The 23,396-nt window shown below is 46.9% G+C and overlaps 1 protein-coding gene across 2 annotated transcripts in view; it reads right to left on the bottom strand.

Annotated features, from left to right (window-relative positions):
- The window catches only part of ATRN (attractin), a 670,776-nt gene that overhangs the window by 237,825 nt on the left and 409,555 nt on the right, over positions 1 to 23,396 (bottom strand). For both annotated transcript variants that reach the window (XM_069205063.1, XM_069205055.1), the window contains exon 23: positions 21,606 to 21,681. In XM_069205063.1, the coding sequence (XP_069061164.1) occupies positions 21,606 to 21,681 (76 nt within the window). The remainder of the gene's footprint in view (positions 1 to 21,605; positions 21,682 to 23,396) is intronic.

Raw genomic sequence — 23,396 nt, 5'->3', positions numbered from 1 at the left:
TTAATCTGTTTCTGTGATTTAAATTGTGTTTAGAAACTGTCTGTGTCCTCTGTTTTTTGCCTTAAACAAAGCCACATTTCAGAGTGTGCGACAAGCAGTATTTCAGTGTTTGTTTTAAACAATCCCCCCCTTACCTGGAAAGTAGACTCTGCTAGCTTGGAAGTGTGGATTCAGCCTGTCTGTATCCAAAGAGATTCTGAATAGAGAAGCAGCTGCCTCCTCCCTGCCCACAGGGACTGGACTTCAGTTAACCTGTCCCTTATATAAGTTCCTATTGGTTGTTGCATATGTCGTTGTGATAGGTTGTGGGGGCTGGTCTTTCCATTGGTTTAGGGGCTGGGGCTGTGATTGGTGGATAGGGCTGAGATTCTGATTGGTTGCTGGTTCTAGGGCTGGTGCTGTGATTGGTTGTCAAGATTAGGGATATGAATTGTTATTAGGGCTGGATCTCCCATTAGTTGCTAGAATCAGGGTTACAAATCTGATTGGTTAGGGTTAGTGTAAAGAAATGGCTCCCTGTTGCAGTTACCCCACACTTTTTGCCTGATACTGATGCTGACTTGACTGAGAAGTGTGCTGGGACCCTGCTAACCAGGCCCCAGCACCAGTGTTCTTTCACCTAAAATGTACCATTGTCTCCACAATTGGCACAACCCTGGCATCCAGGTAAGTCCCTTGTAACTGGTACCCCTGGTACCAAGGGCCCTGATGCCAGGGAGGTCTCTAAGGGCTGCAGCATGTCATATGCCACCCTAGGGACCCCTCACTCAGCACAGACACACTGCTTGCCAGCTTGTGTGTGCTGGTGAGGACAAAACGAGTAAGTCGACATGGCACTCCCCTCAGGGTGCCATGCCAACCTCACACTGCCTGTGGCATAGGTAAGTCACCCCTCTAGCAGGCCTTACAGCCCTAAGGCAGGGTGCACTATACCACAGGTGAGGGCATATGTGCATGAGCACTATGCCCCTACACTGTCTAAGCAAAACCTAAGACATTGTAAGTGCAGGGTAGCCATAAGAGAATATGGTCTGGGAGTCTGTCAAAAACGAACTCCACAGCTCCATAATGGCTACACTGAATACTGGGAAGTTTAGTATCAAACTTCTCAGAATAATAAACCCACACTGATGCCAGTGTTGGATTTATTAAAAAATGCACACAGAGGGCATCTTAGAGATACCCCCTGTAATTTACCCAATTGTTCAGTGCAGGACTGACTGGTCTGTGCCAGCCTGCTGCTGAGAGACGAGTTTCTGACCCCATGCGGTGAGAGCCTTTGTGCTCTCTGAGGACAGAAACAAAGCCTGCTCTGGGTGGAGGTGCTTCACACCTCCCCCCTGCAGGAACTGTAACACCTAGCAGTGAGCTTCAAAGGCTCAAGCTTCGTGTTACAATGCCCCAGGGCACTCCAGCTAGTGGAGATGCCCGCCTCCTGGACCCAGCCCCCACTTTTGGCGGCAAGTCCAGGAGAGATAATGAGAAAAACAAGGAGGAGGAGTCACTGGCCAGTCAGGACAGCCCCTAAGGTGTCCTGAGCTGAGGTGACTCTGACTTTTAGAAATCCTCCATCTTGTAGAAGGAGGATTCCCCCAATAGGGATAGGAATGTGACCCCCTCCCCTTGGGAGGAGGCACAAAGAGGGTGTACCCACCCTCAGGGCTAGTAGCCATTGGCTACTAACCCCCCAGACCTAAACACGCCCTTAAATTTAGTATTTAAGGGCTTCCCTGAACCTAAGAATTTAGATTCCTGAAACCTACAAGAAGAAGAAGACTGCTGAGCTGAAAAACACCTGCAGAGGAAGAACAGAAGACACCAACTGCTTTGGCCCCAGTCCTACCAGCCTGTCTCCTGCCTTCCAAAGAAACCTGCTCCAGCGACGCTTTCCAAAGGACCAGCGACCTCTGAATCCTCAGAGGACTGCCCTGCTTCAAGAAAAACAAGGAACTCCCGAGGACAGCGGCCCTGCTCCAAAAGACTGCAACTTTGTTTCGAAGGAGCAGATTTAAAGACCCCTGCAACTCCCCGCAAGAAGCGTGAGACTTGCAACACTGCACCCGGCGACCCCGACTCGACTGGTGGAGAACCAACACCTCAGGGAGGACCCTCCGGCGACTCCGAGACCGTGAGTAACCAAAGTTGTCCCCCCTGAGCCCCCACAGCGATGCCTGCAGAGGGAATCCCCAGGCTCCCCCTGACCGCGACTGCCTGAACCTAAAGTCCCGATGGCTGGAAAAGACCCTGCACCCGCAGCCCCCAGCACCTGAAGGAACGGAACTTCTGTGCAGGAGTGACCCCCAGGAGGCCCTCTCCCTTGCCCAGGTGGTGGCTACCCCGAGGAGCCCCCCCCTTGCCTGCCTGCACCGCTGAAGAGACCCCTTGGTCTCCCATTGAAAACCATTGAAAACACGACGCGTGTTTGCACACTGCACCCGGCCGCCCCCGAGCTGCTGAGGGGGTACTTTTTGTGCTGACTTGTGTCCCCCCCCCCCTGGTGCCCTACAAAACCCCCCTGGTCTGCCCTCCGAAGACGCGGGTACTTACCTGCAAGCAGACCGGAACCGGGGCACCCCCTTCTCTCCATTGAAGCCTATGTGTTTTGGGCACCTCTTTGACCTCTGCACCTGACCGGCCCTGAGCTGCTGGTGTGGTAACTTTGGGGTTGCTCTGAACCCCCAACGGTGGGCTACCTTGGACCAAAAACTGAAACCTGTAAGTGACTTACTTACCTGTGAAACCTAACAATACTTTACCTCCCCCAGGAACTGTGAAAATTGCACTAAGTGTCCACTTTTAAAACAGCTTATTGTGTTTTATGTAAAAAGTATATATGCTACTGTAATTATTCAAAGTTCCTAAAATACTTACCTGCAATACCTTTCAAATGAGATATTACATGTAGAATTTGAACCTGTGGTTCTTAAAATAAACTAAGAAAATCTATTTTTCTATAACAAAACCTATTGGTTGGATTTGTCTCTGAGTGTGTGTTCCTCATTTATTGCCTGTGTGTATGTACAACAAATGCTTAACACTACTCCTTTGATAAGCCTACTGCTCGACCACACTACCACAAAATAGAGCATTAGTATTATCTCTTTTTGCCACTATCTTACCTCTAAGGGGAACCCTTGGACTCTGTGCATACTATTCCTTACTTTGAAATAGTGCATACAGAGCCAACTTCCTACAGTTAGGGCTTGGTTTCTTTTGGCCAGTAGGGCTATTTAAGCCTAGGACTCAGGGCGTTTTCAGCCCGGGCGTAGAGGACAAGGGCAGTTGCCTGTTTGGGCCCGTTAGGGACAGGTAGGGACTAGGGCCTAGGGCCAGAAATGCTGCCCAATTCTCAATTGACCAGAAATGATTTCACTCTCTACAAAGCCATCAACATGCAAACACATTATCTGCAAAGACATCCAACTCATGCATCACAAACTGACTGCAGACAGATTGCAATGTCCCATCATCCAACACAATACCCATTATACAACACCTATACACATATCCTCCCACAACTACAACAGTCAAACACCTGCATTCTCACAACAAACACTACTCTATCCACTCCCACTAACACAACCTGCCATCATCCACACAACACAAAGCCACACTATACATTTCTTCCAGCCTTCCAGATACACACTCCCTGTTCATACAAACCAACAACCCTATCCTCTGTTTGCTGCACACAGACCACCTTTCATCATAACAATGCCCAAACCCAGCCTTCCAACACACCATCTACAAACACCTTTCCCCCTCGCTTCACCAATTACACACAATCTCACACTCCACTCCTCCACACATATTACCTCTTCCAGTCATCACAATTAACACAAACTCCCCAGACACACATCCATCCCCTCTTACACACCTCATATATTCATCTCCAAAACACATCAACACCCCCTGTAACACACTAATTCCACTCACCAGCACTAATTCACATACAAATCCCTCACCAAAAACAACTACATCAATATCCCCTCTCACTATTCCACAAAAACAATACAGACCACACACATCAGCACATCAAATCAACACTAACTTTCATTATACTTATCGTCACACCCACTTCCACCCTCAGGACTACACACAGAATACAAGTCCCCTCCTATCTTTACCCCTACTTTCTCACTCTTCACAAACACCTACCACAAGCACCCCAACCCAGCAACTTTCATTCACTCGCCTCTCCTCCATTGCACAATTTAGAGCCTTACATCATGATCCACATGCTCCTCCACCACCTCTAACCCATACTCCGTCCACACTAAATAGACGCAAACAAAATAAACAACATGCCACTCTTAACCTGGCATCCCCTTGTCTATTACATAAGACTACCCTACAAAAAACAGTACACTCTTCATGACTCTCTCAGCCACCAAGTCCACCACCCAAATACACAGACCCAACAAAATGCCTCCTTAACCTGCTGGAAGAGGAACACTATATTAAAAAACAAAACTATTGTGAGCCTCACACAGTTATCACAACAGCACACCTGCTTCAAGCTCAAATTATACTGCTTACCCTTCTCCTAAACATAACACTAACACAGCTTTTCTAAACTGCCAGCTCATAAATGCTCGATCACTCTCAAAAACCAAGCACCACATCTACGACCTGCTCACAGACACACAACCTGACTTACTATTCATAACAGAATCATGGTTGGGAGATGAGATGGCCCCAGTGTTGCACGAAGCCCTTCCTCTGGGCTATCAAACCATCACACAAAACTGTATAGGCAAGAAAGGAGGTGGACTAGCTATTATATTCAAACAGGCAATAAACATCAGTAAAACAGACAACATTTCCATACAAGGTTGTGAAGCCCTCCTCACCAGATGCCACCCTACTCCAACTTCCTCCTGTAACTTTTTCCTTCCTTACAGACCTCCACCTAACAACTCAACATTCCCAGATGCTTTTCTAGATACAGTCTCAAACCTTATTACACTATACTTCAACTTATGCATCCTTGGGGACCTAAACATTTGGTTTGACAAACCCAGTATGCCCCATCCAAAAGCTATCACCACTGGCCTAGTCGCATTGAACCAACATCAGATTGTACACAATCCCACACACATCGCTGGACACATACTACATGTCATTTTTGCTAAGCCTGAACTATTTACCGTTCATAGCATCACGCCAACCACATGGTCAGACCACCATTTGATAACTTTCCAACATAAAACTCCACAAATCAACACACCCCACACAACTACTTACATACATGCACCTATCGACCATGGAGCAAACTCAAATTTGATGACTTGGAAACACAAATAACAGCCAACACAGATCTAGATACAATTAAGTCTGTTCCAAAACTTTATGAGTGGCTACATGAAGCTTTTGATATCCTAATACCACTCAGAAAAACAAAACACAACAAAAGAAAACCAACACCTTGGAGAAACAGAACTTAAAAAGATAAAGCAACAAATCAAAGTTGCAGCAGACCTGGCTCAAAACAAACAACAGTCAAGACAAACTGCAGCTACACAAACTTAACAGAATATACAAATCATCAATCAAAAAAGGTACTACTCAGACAGAATTCAAAATGCTAAATCTACAACCAAAGAATTTTATAAAATTCTCAATGAATTTCAAAAACCTACATGCATGGAAGGAAGTCATCCCACTACTCAAGATTTCACAAACAAACTTGCAACTCATCACACAACCAAGGCAGACACATTGAACTCCTATTTAAAACAGAAGAAAACCATCAGCACCAACCCCTTTCCTAAAATACCCTCTAAGAATAAACCAACCCAGCCTCTACAGTCCTTCCAACAAATATCCCAAGGTGAATTTATGGATTTGGTCAAAGCACGCAGGCCTTCCAGTTGCCCTTCTGTCCCTTGTCCACCACAAATCTTCAAGAACTTTCTTTTATCTACTTCTGCTGCCACACCTGTAAGAAGAATCATCAACAACTCTAACTACAGAAACTTTTCCTGTAGACCTGAAAAAGGCATACATACGAACGTTATTTAAGAAAACAAACCTAGACCTGCAGGACCCCCAACAACTACAGACCAATCACAAATGGACCTTTTCTGGGCAAACTGATACTAAGAGCAGCATTCGCCCAGATGTCACAATTTATTGAAGACAATTCTATACTTTCAGACTTCCAAACTGGATTCCGCCCAGGAAGAGGCACTGAATCGGCACTCATAGCAATATGGGATGATCTTAAAAACACAGTCGACCTCAATGGAGTTGCTGCACTACTTCTCTTGGACCTCTCGGCTGCCTTTGATACGGTTGACCTTGACACCCTAATTCAAAGACTCCACGAAGCCGGCATAGTAGGGACTGCTCTTGACTGAATTACATCCTATCTTCAAAAAAGATCTAATACCATCTATTCGCCCCCCCTTCTCGTCCAAACCCTAACTCACAAAATCAGGGGTCCCCCAAGGATCAATCATCTCATCTTTGCTTTTCAACATCTACATGATATCATTACCAGAACTGATCAATCATTTTAATCTCACATGCTGCAACTATGCAGATGACACACAAATACTGAAATTAGAATGCCCCAAAAACATTGAAAAAACAGAAATCTTCAGTTGCCTCAGAGCCGTTGATCGGTGGATGACCTGGAGCCATCTCAAACTAAATACTCCAAAAGAAAATAAGTTACTTACCTGTAACTGTAGTTCTCCAGTATTGGAATCTTTCATAGATTCACATGCTTGAATCATTCCCCGTCGTCGAGATGGGAGTCCCGGTATAAATTTTCATAAGTAATGTTAAAACATATTGAAGAGAAAAAGGCCCTAGGCCTCTTCAATTTGATAGTCTATCAGAGTCATTTTGTGAAAAGGACCAAACTTGATCCTCCACCAATCAGGCGACAGCACCCTTCAGAACCTCCTGAGAGAAGCTCTAGCACCTCAGATTTTCCACGCACAAGTGCGTATATTACAATAAGTATATGTACTACTAGAAAGAAAGAGGTGAAGTGAGCTTCTCCGGGGAGGTGGGTGGGTCGCATGTGAATCTATGAAAGATTCCAATACTGGAGAACTACAGTTACAGGTAAGTAACTTATTTTCTTACTCCAGTATTGGAACTTTCATAGATTCACATGCTTGAATCAGAGTAGAAAGCAATAAGTATGCACATTGTAAAATGACAACCCTTTTAATAAACAGGTTATCTTAGACCACAAAACCTTATCATCATCATGTATAAAGTGATGAAGTATATGAGTCTACTGACATATGTCCCTACATATATATCTATATATAGATATACATACAGGGAGTGCAGAATTATTAGGCAAATGAGTATTTTGACCACATCATCCTCTTTATGCATGTTGTCTTACTCCAAGCTGTATAGGCTCGAAAGCCTACTACCAATTAAGCATATTAGGTGATGTGCATCTCTGTAATGAGAAGGGGTGTGGTCTAATGACATCAACACCCTATATCAGGTGTGCATAATTATTAGGCAACTTCCTTTCCTTTGGCAAAATGGGTCAAAAGAAGGACTTGACAGGCTCAGAAAAGTCAAAAATAGTGAGATATCTTGCAGAGGGATGCAGCACTCTTAAAATTGCAAAGCTTCTGAAGCGTGATCATCGAACAATCAAGCGTTTCATTCAAAATAGTCAACAGGGTTGCAAGAAGCGTGTGGAAAAACCAAGGCGCAAAATAACTGCCCATGAACTGAGAAAAGTCAAGCGTGCAGCTGCCACGATGCCACTTGCCACCAGTTTGGCCATATTTCAGAGCTGCAACATCACTGGAGTGCCCAAAAGCACAAGGTGTGCAATACTCAGAGACATGGCCAAGGTAAGAAAGGCTGAAAGACGACCACCACTGAACAAGACACACAAGCTGAAACGTCAAGACTGGGCCAAGAAATATCTCAAGACTGATTTTTCTAAGGTTTTATGGACTGATGAAATGAGAGTGAGTCTTGATGGGCCAGATGGATGGGCCCGTGGCTGGATTGGTAAAGGGCAGAGAGCTCCAGTCCGACTCAGACGCCAGCAAGGTGGAGGTGGAGTACTGGTTTGGGCTGGTATCATCAAAGATGAGCTTGTGGGGCCTTTTCGGGTTGAGGATGGAGTCAAGCTCAACTCCCAGTCCTACTGCCAGTTCCTGGAAGACACCTTCTTCAAGCAGTGGTACAGGAAGAAGTCTGCATCCTTCAAGAAAAACATGATTTTCATGCAAGACAATGCTCCATCACACGCGTCCAAGTACTCCACAGCGTGGCTGGCAAGAAAGGGTATAAAAGAAGGAAATCTAATGACATGGCCTCCTTGTTCACCTGATCTGAACCCCATTGAGAACCTGTGGTCCATCATCAAATGTGAGATTTACAAGGAGGGAAAACAGTACACCTCTCTGAACAGTGTCTGGGAGGCTGTGGTTGCTGCTGCACGCAATGTTGATGGTGAACAGATCAAAACACTGACCGAATCCATGGATGGCAGGCTTTTGAGTGTCCTTGCAAAGAAAGGTGGCTATATTGGTCACTGATTTGTTTTTGTTTTGTTTTTGAATGTCAGAAATGTATATTTGTGAATGTTGAGATGTTATATTGGTTTCACTGGTAATAATAAATAATTGAAATGGGTATATATATTTTTTTGTTAAGTTGCCTAATAATTATGCACAGTAATAGTCACCTGCACACACAGATATCCCCCTAACATAGCTAAAACTAAAAACAAACTAAAAACTACTTCCAAAAATATTCAGCTTTGATATTAATGAGTTTTTTGGGTTCATTGAGAACATGGTTGTTGTTCAATAATAAAATTAATCCTCAAAAATACAACTTGCCTAATAATTCTGCACTCCCTGTATATACACATCTATCTATACACACGTATATATACATAAATAACAGTATGTTTTAATCTCTAATATAAATAGGTATATTCCTGTGAAGATACATGCTGAAATTTAAATAACAAACCAGTATTAAAACATAAGACAGTAATGTAAGCTGAGCAATATCTGATAACCCGCTTACTATGGGATTATGATAGTGTTCTATTATCTTTAGATACATTTCTTTTTTTTTTTTCTTTTTTTTTTTTTAATGTGCATACCGTTTCTAGGATGGAGGAATGTAGGAGAAATGGCTCACCTTCAACTGAAGAGATTCCTGAGAACCGCTTGGCCCACTGCTACCTCTCCGTGCGAGAGGGACTCCAAGCAATAGTGCTTAGTAAAGGTATGACAGCTCTTCCATGTTGCTGCCCTACATATGTCTTGTAGCGGCACTCCGGCAAACAGTGCCGCTGACGATGAGACTTTTCTCGTCGAGTGAGCATGCACAGATGACTGCAAAGGTTTGCCCGCTACCTGATGGCAGAAGCGAATAGCAGAGGCGATCCATCTTGAAATACTCTGCTTGGACAGCGGGTACCCCTTCCTAGGGGCACTGTACGCCACAAATAGCTGATTAGAGCGTCAAAAAGCTTTTGTCCTGTCCAAATAAAATTGAACGCATCTTTTCACGTCTAGAGAGTGTAATGCCCTCTCTGCTGGAGTAGATGGATGAGGGAAAAAAGACTTGAAGACCAAAGGTTCGTTAATGTGAAAGTCTGACGGAACCTTTGGAATAAAATGCGGGTTAGTGCGCATTAGTAGTCTATCTTGTTTAAACTGTAGGAATGGCTCTTGGATGGAGAGCGCTTGTACCTCACTGACCCGCCTAGCTGATGTAAGAGCTATCAATAAGGCAACCTTCCACGATAAATGTTTGAGGGAAGCACGGTGGATCGGTTCAAAAGGATGCTTCATCAGTTGTGCCAAAACAATGTTCAGGTTCCACAAAGGAGGTGGAGGTCTGAAAGGAGGGTAAACCCTGAACAGCCCCTTTAGAAATCTCTTAATCAGCCGAGAAGAGAAGAGCGAGGGTGTGTCCTCTGAACGTCTGTATGCAGCCATGGCTGCTACATGAACTTTAATGGACGAGTGTGCTAGGCCAGATCGAGCTAACTCTAAGAGATACGGCAAAATCTCTTCTGGTAGTGAAAGAAAAGGGTCAATTTGACGTTGATGACACCAGGCACAGAATCTCCTCCATTTACACTGATATGCCTTGTTAGTGCTATCCGCTCTGGCCTGTGACAAAATATCTCTGCAGTCCTGCGGGATATTTAAATGCGCAAATTCTCTGTGGTGAGGAGCCATGCCGCTAACCGCATTGAGTGTGGATCGGGGTGCCGAACTTGGCCGTTGTTCATTGTTAGTAAATGAGGTGACGGCTCCAGCGGAATATGAGGTTTGACTGAGAGAATGAGGAGCTCTGTGAACCAATGTTGGCGCGGCCAATACGGGGCTATCAGTATGAGAGTGCACGGTTCTGTTTTCATCTTCGTGAGGACCCTTGGGATCAACGGAATGGGAGGAAAGGCGTAAGCAAAGATGTCTGACCAGACTATCGAAAACGCATTCCCCCAAGATCCCTTTAGGTGATGCCAACTTGTGAAGAACTGGCATTTGGCGATGTCCTTCTTCGCAAACAGATCCACTGTTGGTGTTCCCCACTGGGAAAAAATCTGGGTGAGTACCGTCTGGTCTAATTCCCACTCGTGGCATTCCAATTTCTGTCTGCTGAGTGCATCTGCTGCTTTGTAGTTTATTCCCGGCAAGTGCACCGCCGACAGTGTGACGCCTTGCTGCGAGGCCCAGTTCCAGATCGCTTGGGCTTCCCTGGAGAGGGTGAGAGATCTTGTACCTCCTTGTTTGTTGAGATAGTGCATCGTAGTGGTGTTGTCCGTTCTTATCACCACTCGCGATGCATGGATTCTTGGGAGAAACGCTTGTAAAGCAAGGTGCACTGCCCTGAGTTCTAGCCAATTGATATGCCTTGATGCCAGATGAGTTGACCATCTGCCACTTATTTTCAGGTCCTGTAATACTGCGCCCCAGCCTTCCAGTGAGGCATCTGTTGTGATGGTCCACGGGGCTGGCTGTTGAGGAAACGAGAGACCGATTGAGAGATGATGCTTTTGAGACCACCACTTGAGAGTTTTGATCATTATCGGAGTAATTTGTATCTGGTCTTCGAAAGTTCCTGATACTTGAAGCCATTGACGGTTTAGCTGCTCCTGCAAGGGGCGCATCTTTAGCCGACACAGAGGGATCAGAGGTATGCATGAAGACATCATGCCCAATAGTGATTTGAAGAGACGGACTGTAACGTTTCGTCTTCTTTGTATGAAACTCCCTAGGGTTAGTAACCTTTGTTGTCTCTCTAAGGTGGGACATGCGATGCCGGATTCCGTGTTCAGTTTTGCTCCCAGAAAAGTAATACTGCGGCCTGGTAGAGGGTTGGACTTCTCCCAATTGATCGTGAATCCGAGATTGGTCAGCAAGGAAATGCACTTTCTTGTTGACTTGTGTGCTCCTGTGTAAGTCTTTGCCTTTATTAACCAGTCGTCTAAGTATGGAAAGACCTGGTGCTTTCTTCTCCTGAGAAAGGCTGCCACTGGTGCTAGGCATTTGGTAAATATTCTTGGGGCTGATTTGAGCCCGAAGGGAAGGACACAATATTGATAATGGCTCCCGGCTACGGTAAATCTCAGATACTTTCTGTGGGCAGGGTGGATTTGGTATGTGGAAGTATGCGTCCTTGAGGTCTAGCGATGACATAAAATCTCTTTGATTGAGACGCAGAAGGACGTCTTGCAGGCTGATCATTCGAAAGGATTGCTTCTTTAGGTATACATTTAGTTGCCTTAAATCGAGGATCGGTCTCCAATCCTTCCACTTTTTTCGAATTATGAAGAACCTGAAATAAAATCCTGTTCCTCTTTGAATCCGCGGCACCTTCTCTATAGCTCCCTTGAGAAGGAGCTTGTAGACCTCTTCTTTGAGTTGTTGAAGGTATCTTGAAGGAGTCCTGCGGGGAGGGTTGGGGGGAGGTTTCTGGACAAATTCCAAAGTATGGCCCCGTTCCACTAATTGTAGGACCCACTTGTCTGATGTAATGGTTTGCCATTGACTGAGAAATAAGGAAATTCTTCCGCCCAGGGTGACAGGAGGAAGACTGGGCGTAGCCGGCGCCTCGAAGACATCAGGTTCTACGAGCTGCATCCTTAGCAGGGCGGGTTGAGCGTCCACGGCCTGCCGGTCTATTATAGGCTGGTTGAGTCGGTTGTCTTTGGGAATAGTATGGCCGAAATTGTTGTGAAGATGACGGATAGGAAGAGTATCTCTGTTGTTGATACCCTCCTCTGTAAGAGGGCTGGCCGCGCCCCCTAGGGCGAAAGGACGATTTCCGATATTGCAGGGTCCCTAGTGACCTTGCAGTGTCCGTGTCCATTTTAATTGACTGTAGGGCTTCGTCCACATGTTTCCCAAATAACGCTTGGCCATCAAAGGGTAAGTCTAGGATCTTATTCTGGACTTCTGGACGAAATGAGGTGGCTTTGAGCCAGCCCTGTCTTCTTAATACAGCAGAGCCTGCAAGCTGTCTGAAAGCAGTGGTCGCTATGTCCATTGCGCAGTCTATAAGCTCTGCAGACGCGCGTTGACCCTCTTGCACAGTCTTATTTGCCTCTGATTTTACGTCTTCCGGCAGTTGACTAATGAAAGGTGCAATATCTGCCCAAAGCAGTCTGTCATATCGAGACAAAATAGCCAAGGAGTTGGAAGCTCTAAGCACTAAGCTGGCCATGGAAGAAAATCTTTTTCCTATGTTGTCTAGCCTTCTACCCTCCTTATCTGGGGGCGCAGAAATTGGAGCCGAAGGATTCTTTGATCTTCTTTGAGCCGCTTGAGCTACTACGGAATCTGGAGGAGGATGGCCTGTCAAGCATGTTGGGGCATCATCGGGAGCTTTGTATTTTTTATCCAGATGTGGTAAAACTGCTGTGACTGTTGCTGGATTATTCATGACTTTAAGGCCTTCTTCCCACAAGTAGCTCACCATTGGGATGGAACGCACAGACTTCTGGAAGGGCTCTTTAAAATCATAAAGGAAACAATCTGTTTGCTTCGTAGGTAGCGGTAATGCAAAGCGCTTGGCTGCCCTCTCTAAGAGATTGTGAAAACCTCCAATGTCTTCAGGTGGGGACTCCACCTTCGAATGAGAAGGAGAAGATGGAGCAGGAATAATATACTCATCCCACTCTGAGTGAGCATCTATGAGCTCTCCTTCTTGATCTCCATCTGAAATGTCAGTGTCCTGGGGAATTGTCATGTCTGGGGTAGCCACATCTGTGAGATGCAAAGTCGTCGGTCTTTGATGCGGAGTAGAAGGACCAGAAATGGGCGATGGATGAGGCTGTTCTCCTTGTGGAGGAAACCTTCTGTTATAATCCACCAACATGGCTCTAAGGCCAGTAAGCAGGTCGGAAGGGATATACGTTCCCTGTTACTACTGCTGATGCTCCAAGGAAGCCTGGGGATCATAAGCTTCCTCATATTCCTCCTCTTCCTGATATTTTACATTCAATTCAGAGGGGCTGTGGGCCGTACCAAAAGGCCCATCTTCGTCTGAATCATCATCTCCCTCCAAAAGATGTACTGGTCCCAGGGAGGATACCTTACTAGGTGAAGTGTGGGTTGGAGTTAATGTTTCTGTTCTTTTTTGGTATTTTTCCCTCGTCGACGGTGTCGTCGACGACGTGTAAACTGACTTTGTCGCAGACGGTGCCGTCGATATTGGACGCACTGTTATTTTAATAGCCGCAAGCTTCGCCGACGAGTCTACCGTCGACAGTAAAGCTGATACTGACATCAGCGCCGTCGACGATGACGAGGTGTAGACGGTCGTCGACGCTGAAGTCTTCGTTGTAGTTCTCGTCGACGGTGGTGTACTCATCGACGATGTCGCCGACGGAGCCGTGGACGACGGAAGACCTAAAGTAGTTGGAGTCGTCGGCAATGCGCCCACCGACGGTGCCGTCGACGGGGAATCCGTCGACGAGGCCTTTTTTCCAGTCACAGAAGATGGCTTTTTGAAAGGCACAGATGGTGGAACAGATGAGGATTTCCTGTGCCTCTCAGAACTGGAAGAATGTTTTTTCCCCTCTTTACTCGAGAGTCTAGTTGGGGAAGAAGATGGGCTGCGACCCTTATAAGACCCTGAAGCAGTCTTTTTGAGGGCTTTCCTTGAGGTTTGTGAGGGAGATCTAGAGCGTGATCTTGCTCTTTTAGTTGAGCTCTTGGAAGTGGATGATTCCTCACTCTCAGAATCAGAAACTGGATCCTTCCTATGCTTCAGTTTCTGCAGCCATATTAGTAATCTGCCTTCTCTATCCTTTAAAGTTTTAGAAGAAAAAGTACGGCAAATCTTACAGTCCTTGGCTGAATGATCTGGATAGAGGCAGTAAATGCAGTCTTGGTGAGGATCTTCAGAATGAAGTCTTTTCTTCCCACAAGTCTTGCAGTCTCTAAAGAGACTTTTCTTTTCCTTGTCAGACATAGTTGAAAAATAGCTGACAAATCAAAATAATTGAGTTTCTCTGAGAGAAAAAGAGCTGAATAAAGGTGTGAAAACAGAGCAGAGCTCTGAGGAGACTCCCTAGCACGACGTGCCGTAGAAAATCTGAGGTGCTAGAGCTTCTCTCAGGAGCTTCTGAAGGGTGCTGTCGCCTGATTGGCGGAGGATCAAGTTTGGTCCTTTTCACAAAATGACTCTGATAGACTATCAAATTGAAGAGGCCTAGGGCCTTTTTCTCTTCAATATGTTTTAACATTACTTATGAAAAATTATACTGGGACTCCCATCTCGACGACGGGGAATGATTCAAGCATGTGAATCTATGAAAGTTCCAATACTGGAGTAACAGAAATACTCATATGTGGTGACTGGAAAAATTATGACCCACTGCGCACCTGGCCTGACGATCTCGGACCACCGCCTCCATTATCCAAGTAAGTTAAAAACCTTGGAATCACAATGGACTCCAAGTTAACTATGAATGCCCAAGTGGACAAATTAGCACGAACAAGCTTCATCACCTTGAAGACTCTACGACGCATCTTCCCCCACCTCGGATTGGCCTGGAATTGTCTTTGAGTGTGTGCTCCTCATTTATTGCCTGTGTGTGTACAACAAATGCTTAACACTACCCTCTGATAAGCCTACTGCTCGACCACACAAAAGAGCATTGGAATTATCTCTTTTTGCCACTATCTTACATCTAAGGGGAACCCTTGGACTCTGTGCATGCTATTTCTTACTTTGAAATAGTACATACAGAGCCAACTTCCTACAATCCACAAAGACCATCGAGACCCTACCCCCCTATTACATCATAGAGGATAAGACTCGGTGACCCAAAACCGACTCCAAACTACCCAAGTCCGCCAGCCTATAATGCCGAACAAATGTAGAAGGCGAGGCCCAAGTGGCGGCCCTGCAAATTTCCACCACTGAAGCACCCTGAAGCTCAGCCACTGTAGCCGCCATACCCCTGGTAGAACGGCCCTGAATCCCCTGGGGAGGAACCACCTCCTTCAATGAATATGCCAACAGAATCAAGGCGCGCACCCACCGACTCAACGAAGCCGTGGAAGGCTTCTCACCCTTCCGGGCCGGACCAAAATTCACAAAAAGAGAATCCCCTTTACGGAAAGGAGCCACCACACGCAGATACTCTAACAATGCCCTGCGCACATCCAAAGAATGTAACCAAACCTCCTCATCCAAGGAAGGATTCGGACAAAATGAAGGAAGTATGACCTCCTGGCGAGCATGAAAAGAAGAATTAACTTTTGGAATAAAAGAAGGAACCGGAACAAGCACCACCCGATCCGGAAAAACCTTACAAAAAGGAAAAGAACAGGCCAAGGCCCCCAATTCCCCTAAACGGCGGGCCGAAGTAATGGCCACCAAAAAGAACATCTTCAAAGAAAGATGACGCAAGTCACAATCCCCCAGCGGTTCAAAAGGGGCAGCAGTCAATGCATCCAAAACTAAGGAAAGATCCCAGGAAGGAAAAGAACGTACTGGTCGAGGAAACAGGTTAAGACCACCCTGAAAAAATCTAGGCATCAAATGACCCTCATCCGACAGATTACGCCAAGGACCCCTAAATGCCTGAATAGCCGCCCACTGCACCCGCAGAGAAGCCACCGACAAACCCAATTGTGCACCATCCTGTAAAAATTGCATCACATCAAAAATAGAAGTGCATGTAGGATCCAATTTATGCCGGAAGCACCAAGAAGAAAAAAACTTTCCACTGTCTACCATAAGAAATCAAAGTGGAACGCCGCCTTGAAGCCAGTAACGTAGAACTCAAAGTTACTGGCACCCCTATACCCGCCAAACCCCGTCGTTAAACTTCCAGGCCGTCAAGTGCAACCTCCTCAATGACCCCTTCGAGAGGCAAGGAAACTCCAGGGGAGACAGACAAAGAGGAAGAGGCCACATCCGACCCAAAGCCATCAACTGCAGCAATGGAAACCAATTCGCCCTCGGCCAATGGGGCGCAATCACGATAACCCTGGCTCCCAAATGCCTAACTCTCAACAGAAAAGCCCAGAGCAGCTGAAATGGCAGGAAAGCGTACAAAAGACCCGAGGCCAAGGACACGACATCCCGTCCACCTCCCAAGCCTGAGGACAACGAAACCGGGAGCAGAAGCGACTGAGTTTCGTATTCTCTGGGGATGCAAACACATCTATCACCGGAAGACCCCAGAGGCGAACAAGATGAAGAAACAGCGACCTTCGGAGGGACAAAAGTTGTGAGGAAGGAATCACCCTGCTTAGCAGATCCGCCCGAACATTGACCACCCCCCGAATGTAGGTAGCCCGGAGAGAAGGAACCCAATCCTGAGCCCACACAAAAAGTTTTCTTGCCAGACTGAACAAAGCCCTCTACCTGGTCCCCCCCCCCTGCCGGTTTACATAAGCCTTGGTGACTAAGTTGTCTGTCCGAATCAGAACCGCAACACCTTTCAGGGATACCTGGAAATGAATCAGAGCCAACAACACTGCCTTCAATTCGCGCCAATTTGACGACCGATTGGCCTCTAACGGAGACCAAAATCCCTGAATCTGCGCCGACCCCATCCAAGCACCCCAACCGGAGAGGCCGGCATCCGTCGTTATCACAACTGGGATTAGAGGAGACAAAGACACCCCTACTTGAAGACAGCAGAGAAACCGACCCTGGAGCCCACCTCCTTAGGAACCAGTTCATCAAGCAAAGAAGATGGAATCGCGCCCAAGGAACAAGAAAAATCACTGACACCAAATGTCCCTGCAGACGTAACCATAGAAGCGCTCAGAGGGCAGACTGCGACACGATAGTCCTCACCAGGGACTGGAGCACCCCTAACCTCTTTTCCGACACAGTCACCAAACCTTGATGAGTCAGAAACCAAGCCCCTAGAAAAACCAGATCTTGGGAAGGGACCAAATCTGACTTCCCCCAGTTGATCAAAAACCTGTGGTTTTGCAGGACCACCAGTACCCGGGCCATATGCCTCCGCAACTGGACCTGTGAGGGTGCATAGATTAGGATATCGTCCAGATAAGGATGATTAACACCCCTTCAGAATGTAGGATAGCCACTAGAGGGGCCAGCACCTTGGTGAAAATCCGGAGAGATGACTTGAGGCAGAAAGGCATCACACAAAACTGATAATGTTCCATGCCTACTGCAAACCGTAGGAACCGCTGAGAAGCCTTTGCCACTGGCACGTGTAGGTATGCATCCTGCAGATCCAGCGATGCCAGAAAATCCCCCTGACTGACCATCGGAAAAATAGTCTGAATTGACAGCATGCGAAAATGCAGCGTCTTGATCCACGCATTCACTCCTTTCAGATTGAGGACAAGCCGAAAACCCCCTGACACCTTCTGAACTAGAAACAAGACCGAATAAGTGCCCTGACCCCTTTCTTCTAGAGGAACGCGGGAAATGGCCCCTTTGAGAAGTAAGTCTCGGACCCCGTTCAACAACGCCTCTCTCCGTGCCCCGACCGCAGGCAGAAGAGTGGGACGCATCCCGGAATCTGGAGGCACCACATCGAAGTCTATGACGTAACCATTGGCCACAATGTCCAACACCCAATGATCGCTGACACTCTCCTGCCAAACAGAAAGAAAGTGCCTCAGCCTTCCCCCAACCTGCCCTATGCCAGGCCCACAGTGATTGTCAGGACCCCTTCTTGAACCCACCCCGGTTCGAAGGAGCAGACTTCTTAGGGGAAAAATGGGGCTGAAAACGACGTTTCCTGAAAGAAAAAGATTTTGCATCCATCTTGGGAGAAGAACGGGAATGCTTCTTCCACCCTTTGCCAGAAGCAGAGCCACCTTTATAAGGCAAAGCATGCTTCCTCTCCTTAAATGCCTTGGAAAGCATGGAAGGCAACTGATCACCAAACAAACTACGTCCTTCAAAAGGCAGTCTCAGGAGAGCAGACTTCTCCCCAGGATCCGCCTTCCACGATCTTAACCAGAGGGACCTACGGGCCCCAATCAAAGCCCCAGATGCCAGAGCCGAAGTACGAACCACATCCGATGATACGTCCGCCAGCAACCTGGCCTGCTGCTCCATAACCGATAGAAGTTCGGAGCACTCCGCACCTTCCTGTACAGCAACGACTGGGCCGCATAAGCAGAATATATACCTGCTCACAGCGCCAGATTTTCTGGCGCAAAAGCCCTCTTGAGACCAGAATCCACCTTACGGTCCGTGGCATCAGTAGGCACACAATCCTCCGGATTGACTGCCGTCTTGCCAATCAGGGTTGCCAAAATGGAATCCAGACCAACAGAGGGAGGTAACACATCCTCCCCTTCCAGTAAATAAAGTTTCTGAAGGAATCGTGGAACTTGAGCTTTATCCACATCCTTCCATTCCCAAAACACCATATCCTTCACAGGTCCCTGAAAAGGCATGGCAAACTTAGAAGGCGTCTGATACTGAGGGAACAAGTGTGAGTCAGATCCCGCAGGCTGAAACACTGGAAAACCAAAATTGTCCCGCACGTGACATCACCTCCCACATCTCTTCCCTGGAGACATATTTCCCCCCAGAGGAAGTAGATGGAGCATCCCTCCTCCTCATCTGAAGAGGATCTCTCTGCAGTCGCAGGAGGACAGGCAACTTTAGCCCAACTAGGCCTGGCCATCCCTGCCTGGACAGCCCTAGAAACAGCCACCTCTCATGTTCTGTACTTCCTCTCTTGACATGAGTGGTGCAGAAGAACTACCCGGAACCTGGCGACCCCCAGGCGTAGAAATGGCAGTAGTACCCTCCTCCCCTGAGGAGGAGTAGGAAGAAACAATCCTGCGCCTTTTTGTAGGAACCTTTCAAATATAACTACCATCCCCCTGAACCCAACCTCTAAATATACTAGGCACAGGTCCACCTCCAAAAAAAGCAATTATCCAATAAAAATACATCCTGAATTAAGGAATTTAGTTAAATTGCGAGAAGAACGCCCGTCCTACCATCTCCGACACCAAAAAATGCCCACCGGCACCTCCGCGCGGCTCCGCGGGCCGAGGAACCGGAAACAGATGCCCCAGCCGTAAAGAGCCGACTGACCTCGTCAGCCGACTCTCAGGACGTGTCTGCCAAGCAGCCCCGTCTGCTTGCAGAGACGCAACCGGCCAGAGCACACCCGAGGCGCCCCACGCCTCGATGAGTGCAGGAACGATGACCCCCAGGCCCCGCCGTGGAGGGAAAAGCGAAAGGTAAGTCTAGCGTGGGCTAGACAGAAAAAACAGGAGGGGGGGGGGTTAAAAGGGGAAGGGAGGGTCTAGGGGGAGGCAGGAAGCCTCATTGGTCAAAGGAAGGCGAGGGAGGGACGGGAGGTAATGTCGACTTTGCCTTTTTCTCCCCACCAGCACATACAAGCTGCAAAGGCAGTGTATATGTGCTTGGTGAGGGGTCCCCCCCAGGTTGGTATAATACATCTACAGCCCTTGGGGACCTTCCCTGGCCACAGTGCCCTTGGTGCCATGGGTACCTTTTACAAGGGACTTGACTGTGTGCCATGGGTGCGCCAACTGTAGAAACAAAGGTACAGATTTTGGTAAAGAACACTGGTGCTGGAGCCTGGTTAGCAGGATCCCAGTACACTTTCAATCAAAGCTGGCATCAACATAAGGCAAAAAGTGGGCGGGGTAACCATGCCAACAGTGGCACTTTCCTATAATACTGGGCTAGAAAAGGGTACTGGTTCTGAAGATGGAGTTTACGCTAAACCCCGGATGCTAATTGCACCATGTAACGCCATGGCCAAAGGACACTACAATGTCGAACACCTCAAGCATGGCCTTTTGAAAGAGGTAAGCTGTTATGGCTTGTACTGTAAAAGTTGAGCATGACTATTGTAGAGATAAGCTGATTTGGCTAATACTGCTCAATTAGAGAAGTAATTTATCAACTATTTTTAACAATTTCATGCTGATTTTGCACAAGTCCAAGTCGTACTTTTCCATCAGTTCTTTAACTGGGTTGTGTTACTAAGCTCAGTTGCTCCATTTTATGTAACATGGGAAGGTAGGCAGGGATGCTTTCATCAGGTTCCATCAGTTGTGTAGTTAACCCCTCTGAAGGGCAAGTCACCATTTGTATGGAAAACAGTTTTTTTAAACCCATGCCAGCTGGATTTAGCATGTCCACTCTTCTAGCTGAAGGATGGGTATGAATTTGTGCTGTGTGGTTCTATCTATCGTCTAAGTTATTTTAACCTGCTGATTTGACACAGCACACATTTCTCTGTTCAATTATATAAGATAATATCAATAGAAAATTTTGTTAGTTATCAAATATTACATTTTATTCTGCATTTCCAACTGCTCATGTGGTGGTGTTCTGTATTATTTACATTGATAATGGAAAGGGAGTTGCTTCTCTATGCAAAGTTAATGGTCTTTAAGACTCAGCCTGTTTCACATTTGAACTGACAGCAGCTCAACTATGCAATAGTAACCTTAAGGCAAACCTGTGACATTGGGCATGGACAGGATGCAAACGGCAGGTCGATCAATCTCATCCTGAAGCGGTCATGCAAAGCAGAACAGGAGACTTACTTACTGAGTAGCCAAACTGTGCAATACATGTTAACAGTAGCAAAACACTTACAGATTTAGCATCTCTGCTGGGATCCAGTAGTTTGTCTAAAAAGTAATGAAGTAAGCAGCAATGCAAAACCAATAATAGTTCAGATATAGTTGACAGCAGCCTTAAAGGCTTTGCTGCTGTACAAACACTGTACCACAGCACAATGCTAAATGGCAACCTGAAGAGTATTAAAGTCTTATAAGAAGTCGCGGCTATCACTTCAAGAACTCAAAGTACAGAGCCCCAACTGTGTGCCCTCAAAAAAGAGCACTTACATAGCCTCCCATGGCGCTGTTCTCTCAACAAAGGTACTTATTCCAGGAACATTGGTGCCATTGAAGCTATCTAACATGCCCAAAATAAACTCAAAATTTAAAATGCAGTCAAGCCACGAGAGCCAATGAAGGAGTATGAGATAGAAGGATGGGACATCATTTTCCACAAAAATACCTCAAATACAATTTTGGAATACACATAAATACTTTGTGAATAACAGCTGTTAATTTGCACACACCCAACACATGTTTAAAGGATGATTTCACTACCTGCAAAGCTTGTTGCCAGAGTAATGTTGAGGTTGAAGTTCTTAGATGCATTGATGAACATATCCAGATCCCGATTCTGCCAATTACAAAATATAGAGAAAGTTTTAAATATTGTTTTTAGACTATTTTATCACATTTAAATTAATTCATCATGAAAGTCAACCAAACACAATGTTAAAAAGACAGTGTAAGGAAATGCCTCCTTGGCATGGTTGCCCCCTGACTTTTTGCCTTTGCTGATGCTATGTTTACAATTGAAAGTGTGCTGAGGCCTGCTAACCAGGCCCCAGCACCAGTGTTCTTTCCCTAACCTGTACTTTTGTATCCACAATTGGCAGACCCTGGCATCCAGATAAGTCCCTTGTAACTGGTACTTCTAGTACCAAGGGCCCTGATGCCAAGGAAGGTCTCTAAGGGCTGCAGCATGTCTTATGCCACCCTGGAGACCTCTCACTCAGCACAGACACACTGCTTGCCAGCTTGTGTGTGCTAGTGAGGACAAAACGAGTAAGTCGACATGGCACTCCCCTCAGGGTGCCATGCCAGCCTCTCACTGCCTATGCAGTATGGGTAAGACACCCCTCTAGCAGGCCTTACAGCCCTAAGGCAGGGTGCACTATACCATAGGTGAGGGTACCAGTGCATGAGCACTGTGCCCCTACAGTGTCTAAACAAAACCTTAGACATTGTAAGTGCAGGGTAGCCATAAGAGTATATGGTCTGGGAGTTTGTCAAACACGAACTCCACAGCACCATAATGGCTACACTGAAAACTGGGAAGTTTGGTATCAAACTTCTCAGCACAATAAATGCACACTGACGCCAGTGTACATTTTATTGCAAAATACACCCCAGAGGGCACCTTAGAGGTGCCCCCTGAAACCTATCCGACTATCTGTGTAGGCTGACTGGTTCCAGCAGCCTGCCACACTAGAGACATGTTGCTGGCCCCATGGGGAGAGTGCCTTTGTCACTCTGAGGCCAGTAACAAAGCCTGCTCTGGGTGGAGATGCTAACACCTCCCCCAGGCAGGAGCTGTAACACCTGGCGGTGAGCCTCAAAGGCTCACCCCTTTGTCACAGCCCAGCAGGGCACTCCAGCTTAGTGGAGTTGCCCGCCCCCTCCGGCCACGGCCCCCACTTTTGGCGGCAAGGCTGGAGGGAACAAAGAAAGCAACAAGGAGGAGTCACTGGCCAGTCAGGACAGCCCCTAAGGTGTCCTGAGCTGAAGTGACTCTAACTTTTAGAAATCCTCCATCTTGCAGATGGAGGATTCCCCCAATAGGGTTAGGATTGTGACCCCCTCCCCTTGGGAGGAGGCACAAAGAGGGTGTACCCACCCTCAGGGCTAGTAGCCATTGGCTACTAACCCCCCAGACCTAAACACGCCCTTAAATTTAGTATTTAAGGGCTACCCTGAACCCTAGAAAATTAGATTCCTGCAACTACAAGAAGAAGGACTGCCTAGCTGAAAACCCCTGCAGAGGAAGACCAGAAGACGACAACTGCCTTGGCTCCAGAAACTCACCGGCCTGTCTCCTGCCTTCCAAAGATCCTGCTCCAGCGACGCCTTCCAAAGGGACCAGCGACCTCGACATCCTCTGAGGACTGCCCCTGCTTCGAAAAGACAAGAAACTCCCGAGGACAGCGGACCTGCTCCAAGAAAAGCTGCAACTTTGTTTCCAGCAGCTTTAAAGAACCCTGCAAGCTCCCCGCAAAAGGCGTGAGACTTGCAACACTGCACCCGGCGACCCCGACTCGGCTGGTGGCGATCCAACACCTCAGGAGGGAC

This window comes from Pleurodeles waltl, chromosome 1_2 (genome assembly GCF_031143425.1).
Source record: "Pleurodeles waltl isolate 20211129_DDA chromosome 1_2, aPleWal1.hap1.20221129, whole genome shotgun sequence".
Taxonomy (NCBI): domain Eukaryota; kingdom Metazoa; phylum Chordata; class Amphibia; order Caudata; family Salamandridae; genus Pleurodeles; species Pleurodeles waltl.
Note: the sequence above shows the minus strand (reverse complement) of the source record. Positions and strands in the feature narration are given on the sequence as shown.